This window comes from Salmo salar, chromosome 25 (assembly GCF_965601325.2).
Source record: "Salmo salar chromosome 25, fSalSal1, whole genome shotgun sequence".
NCBI lineage: Eukaryota > Metazoa > Chordata > Actinopteri > Salmoniformes > Salmonidae > Salmo > Salmo salar.
In genome coordinates, this window is record NC_138315.1 from 28,484,961 (window position 1) to 28,490,960 (window position 6,000).

At 43.0% G+C, this 6,000-nt stretch overlaps 1 protein-coding gene across 2 annotated transcripts in view; it reads right to left on the reverse strand.

The window, feature by feature from the left end:
• LOC106586468 (dual specificity calcium/calmodulin-dependent 3',5'-cyclic nucleotide phosphodiesterase 1A) overlaps nucleotides 1-3,923 on the reverse strand; it is a 56,755-nt gene extending 52,832 nt beyond the window's left edge. For both annotated transcript variants that reach the window (XM_082969080.1, XM_014173816.2), the window contains exon 1: nucleotides 3,111-3,923. In XM_082969080.1, the coding sequence (XP_082825206.1) occupies nucleotides 3,111-3,223 (113 nt within the window). In that variant the 5' untranslated portion in view covers nucleotides 3,224-3,923. The remainder of the gene's footprint in view (nucleotides 1-3,110) is intronic.
• Nucleotides 3,924-6,000: the final 2,077 nt, after the last annotated feature.

Sequence of the window (6,000 nt, forward strand, 5' to 3'; positions counted from 1 at the left end):
GGGTTTTCTTTATTTTTACAAATTTTTTACATTTTAGAATAATAGTGAAGACATCTAAACTATGAAATGAAATAACACATATTGAATCATGTAATAACCAAAAAAAGTGTTAAACAAATCAAAATATATTTTAGATTCTTCAAAGTAGCCACCCTTCACCTTGATGACAGCTTTGCACACTCTTGGCATTCTCTCAACCAGCATCATAAGGAATGCTATTCCAACAGTCTTGAAGGACTTCCCACATATGCTGAACACTTGGTGGCTGCTTTTCCTTCACTCTGCAGTCCAACTTATCCCAAACCATCTCAATTGGGTTGAGGTCGGGTGATTGTGGAGGCCAGGTCATCTGATGCAGCAACACCACTCTCCTTCTAGTTCAAATAGCCCTTACCCAGCCTAGAGGTGTGTATTGGGTCATTGTCCTGTTGAAAAACAAATTATTTTCCCACTAAGCGCAAACCAGATGGGAAGGCGTATTGCTGCAGAATGCAGTGGTAGCCATGCAGGTTAAGTGTGCCTTGAATTCTAAAGAAGTCACTGACGGTGTCACCAGCAAAGCACCCCCACACCATCACACCTCCTCCTCCATGCTTCACGGTGGGAACCACACATATGCAGAGATCATCTGTTCACCTACTCTGCATCTCAAATTTGGACTCAACAGACCAAATGACAGATTTCCACCGGTCTAATGTCCATTGCTTGTGTTTCCTGGCCCAAGCAAGTCTCTTCTTATTATTGGTGTCCTTTAGTAGTGGTTTCTTGGCAGCATTTCGACCATGAAGGCCTGAAGCACGCATTCTCCTCTGAACAGTTGATGTTGAGATGTGTCTGTTACTTGAACTCTGTGAAGCATTTATTTGGGCTGCAATCTGAGGTGCAGTTAACTCTAATGAACTTATCCTCTGCAGCAGAGGTAACTCTGGGTCTTCCATTCCTGTGGTGGTCCTCATGAGAGCCAGTTTCATCATAGCGCTTGAGGGTTTTTGCGACTGCGCTTGACGAAACTTTCAAAGTTCTTAACATTTTCCGGATTAACTGACCTTCATGTCTTAAAGTTATAATGGACTGTCGTTTCTCTTTGCTTATTTGAGCTGTTCTTGCCATAATATGGACTTGGTCTTTTACCAAATAGGGCTATCTTCTGTATACCACCCCTACCTTGTCACAACACAACTGATTGGCTCAAACGCATTAAGAAGGCAATAAATAACTTTTGACAAGGTTCACCTGTTAATTTAAATAAATTCCAGGTGACTACCTCATGAAGCTGGTTGAGAGAATGCCAAGAGTGTGCAAAGCTGTCATCAAGGCAAAGGATGGCTACTTTGAAGAATCTCAAATATATTTTGATTTGTTTAACACTTTTTTGGTTACTACATCATTCCATATGTGTTATTTCATAGTTTTTATGTCTTCACTATTATTCTACAATGTAGAACATAGTACAAATAAAGAAAAACCTTTGAATGAGTAGGTGTGTCCAAACTTTTGACTGGTACTGTACGTATACACACACACGCTAAATACATACACTACATATACAAAAGTATGTGGACACCCTTTCAAATTAGTAGATTCGGCTATTTCAGCCACACCCATTGCTGGTAGGTGTATAAAGTCAAGCATACCGCCATGCAATCTCCATAGACAAACATTGGCAGTAGAATGGGAGCTCAGTGACTTTCAGTGTGGCACCTCCACAGGATGCCACCTTTAGAACAAATACATTTGTCAAATTTCTGCCCTGCTAGAGCTTCCCCGGTCAACTGCAAGTGCTGCTATTGTGAAGTAGAAATGTCTAGGAGCAACAACGGCTCAGCCGCAAAGTGGTAGGCCACACAAGCTCACAGAATGTGACCACCGAGTGCTGAAGCGCGTAGTGCGTAAAAATCTTCTGTTCTTGGTTACAACACTCACTACCGAGTTCCAAACTGCCTTTGGAAGCAACGTCAGCACAAGAATTGTTAGTCGGGAGCTTCATGAAAATGGGTTTCTATGGCCCGAGCAGCCACACACAAGCCTAAGGTCACTATGTGCAATGCCAAGCGTCAGCTGGAGTGGTGTAAATATCGCCGCCATTGGATTCTGGAGCAGTGGAAACGCGTTCTCTGGAGTGATGAATCACGCTTCACCATCTGGCAGTCCAACAGACAAATCTGGGTTTGGCAGATGCCAGGAGAACGCTGCCTGCCCGAATGCATAATGCCAACTGTAAAGTTTGGTGGAGGAGCAATAATGGTCTGGGGCTGTTTTTCATGGTTCAGGCTAGGCCTCTTAGTTCCAGTGACGCTACAGCATGCAATTATGTTCTAGAGGGATTCTGTGCTTCCAACTTTGTGGCAACAGTTGGCGGAAGGCCCTTTCCTGTTTCTGCATGTCAATAGCCCCGTGCACAAAGCGAGGTCCATACAGAAATGGTTTGTCCAGATCAATGTGGAAGAACTTGACTGGCCTGCACAGAACCCTGACCTCAACTCCATTGAACACCTTTGGGATGAATCGGAATGCCGACTGCGAGCCAGGCCTAATCGCCCAAAATCAGTGCCCGACCTCCCTAATGCTATTGTGGCTGAATGGAAGCAAGTTCCCGCAGCAATGTTCCAACATCTAGTGGAAAGCCTCCCAGAAGAGTGTAGGCTGTTATAGCAGCAAAGGGGTGGACCAACTACATATTAATGCCCATGATTTATGAATGAGATGTTTGACAAGCAGGTGTCCACATACTTTTGGTCATTTAGTGTACCTACAGTACATATATACACCGAAATCATATAATGTACCCAATCCTCTCAAACCTACAGTAGTCATTTATACACCCTGTGATGTATTGTTTACAAAACAAATATGTACACATAAGAATACCAATAAACCTGCTTCGATATACAGTATAGTGATGGAATACAAAGATACTGCAGCAACGCGTCAGAACTGGCGTTAAACACTGCATCAGTTCTTTTAACAAATAAACGTTTCTACACAAGAGCTTGAAAGCATCTCACTCGTTCAACCACCCTGACAGATCACGTCTCTTGGTCAGCTCCTCGCTGAGGAGGGATGAAAGATGAAAAAGAAAAGGAAGGATAAGAAGAAGAAAAAAAACTTACATTCCCTTGAGTCGCATCCACATTTTCTCAGTCTGCTCAGTCTTTGGGTACTTTAAGGAGCTGTTGTCCATGCCATCTGTGTAAGTACACAGTTCATCCAGATCCAGATCCATGCTGAATGTGTTATAAAGGTGTAGCGATTAACTGCAGTATCTCAGGTATGTACAGCACAGCAGCTCTCTCTCGGTCTGCACTCTGCGGTCTGAAACCCTGAATCCTCAGAGCGCTTCTCAGTCTGGTCCTCAAAGCATCATCCCTGTACTGTAGTCATGAGAGGCTTGTGTCTCTTCTCTCCTCTCTACAGCTTCTGCATTACTGCGCTTATTGGCCTATTAGAGTATCAGAGCAGAAAAAGAGACAGCTGCTTCACACAGTGCAACACTGTCAGGCAGGCAGAAATGAACCACTCTCCACTACACACTGACATTCATTGTCTGACTGTCAGATGGTTCAATCTCTCTCTAGAGTACCTCTCGCTCCGTTTCTCTCTCTCTCTCTCTCTGTCTGTCTCTAGTACCGCTCTCTCTGTTTATCTATCTGTTCTCTCTCGCTCTCTCTCTCTGTTTTTCTCTCTTTAGTACCTCTCTCTCTTTCTCTTTACCTCTCTCTCTCTCTCTCCCCGTCTCTCTCTTGTACCTCTCTCATCACTCTCAGAGAGGAGCGGAGCAGAGAGACCAGAGCTAGGCAGCAGCGAGCGGCTCCACCTCGCAGAGGCAGAGATTCCTTTCTCACCAAGAGGAGTTCAGTTGCATTTGCTCACATCCAGATCCAGTGTAACGTGATGTGGCCAGTAGATGCTCATCAGAAGCTGTAGCAGCAGTATCCTCTATGGATCTCACATCACATCCGCTCTGTTTGTCCAGGCATATCCATTGAGAGATGCTAGGGATGTACAATTAGTGTCAGCTGCTTATGACATAATTATCAAGCCCACCTAGAAATCATTCAGGGGCACCACACTGAGAGAGACCATTAGACACTACAGACAGCTGCTGCAGCCAGGGAAGCAGAGCATCGGCAGCTATAGAATAGATTCAATAGATAAATGTCCTGGTGCTTGCGTCAGTTCCTTTATCAATCACAAAGGTGCAGTAGTAATGAAATAAAACAGATCGGTAGCAGTGGTAGCATCCTGCCTGCTACAATGTCTCACTCCCCCATTCCACTACCGTCGCTCTCACTCTCCCTGGCGGAAGGAAGGAGGGCAGGAGAGCTCTGATGAAAATATCATGATTGTTTGTGAAGCAAAAGAGGCGTCATGGCTGATTAGTGGGACAGAGGGAAGAATAGAAAGATAGGGCAGATAAGTATAGAGATATAGTGTAGATGGAAGGCTTGGGCTGGGATCAGTACTGTACATTTGCCCTAAATCTGATCAAACCGCCACAGGACAGATGACCTTACAGTTGTTAGAGAGGGGGTTTTACACATATCTCAAAATAATGACAGAAGCTGGACAAGAACATGGTCCAATAGAGAAAAAGGAAATGTCCACTTACTGTTCTCAGTGCTACCTTACAGCTATGATCCCACTCAGAAATAGCCTCACTGAAACTATTAGAAATACCACCGCAATTAATTATCCAATTTTTCCAAAATCAAATCAAAGTGTATTGGTCGCGTACACATATTTGCAGGTGTTATAGCAGGTGCAGTGAAATGCTTATGTTACTAGCTCCAACAATGCAGTAGAATGCCTAGCAAATACAATGCAAATACACAAATAATCCCCAAAATCTGAACAAGAAATCAATAAATAACGATCCAGTGTAGATACAGTGAGCATGGGTTAGAATCCAGAATATAAATACGTGGAGTGTATATCATTTGGAAAAGAAAATGGTGTGTGCAGTAGTAGCTATATTAGGATAAGCTATGTCCAGAATACAGTATACATACACAGTGAGTAAACAACATTATGTAAACTGAATAGAAATAGAATATAATAAATGTCACCATATTAAAACAGCACTTCACTCCTCTACCAAGAATTATTTCAAGGGTGCACCCTGCACTGTACTCTTCTCTGTGAACAGATTCATCCTAATCATATCCTTGACGTCTGCTTGTCTTGCCTTCATATAATTACAGCACAACAGAGAGCAGCACGCAGAACAACTTAATTGTTTTCAAATTAGCATGGCACGCCAAGCAGAAGCACATTTCCTCTATTCAATTATACTGGAGTGGTAAAAGAGAGCTTCTCATGATAGAGTCACACACGTTATCTTGCACAAAAAGTAACCTATATCATCTGCAAGATTACACAATATACAATAAATTATAGGGTAAGCAAAATGGTTAACGCATAGAATTAAAAAGGGATTGTCGGATATTATTCATCCTAATCAGACAGGTTTTTTACATGGACGATACATTGGAGACAATATAAGACAAGTACTGGAAATCAAAACAAATGTTACTTGTCACATGCGCCGAATACAACAGGTGTAGACCATACAGTGAAACGCTTACTTACAAGCCCCTAACCAACAATGCAGTTTTAATTAAGAAAATACCCCAAAAAAAGTAATAGCTAAAAGTAGAAAATAATTAAACAGCAGCAGTAAAATAACAATAGCGAGGCTATATACAGGGGGTACCGGTACAGAGTCAATGTGCGGGGGCACTGGTGTTGAGGCAATTGAGGTAATATGTACATGTAGGTAGGGCTATTAAAGTGACTATGCATAGATAATAAACAGAGAGTAGCAGCAGCGTAGAAGAGGGGGGGGGGGGCAATGCAAATAGTCTGGGTAGACATTTGATTAGATGTTCATGAGTCTTATGGCTTGGGGGTAGAAGCGGTTTAGAAGCCTCTTGGACCTAGACTTGGTGCTCCGGTACCGCTTGCCGTGCGGTAGCAGAGAGAACAGTCTATGACTAGGGT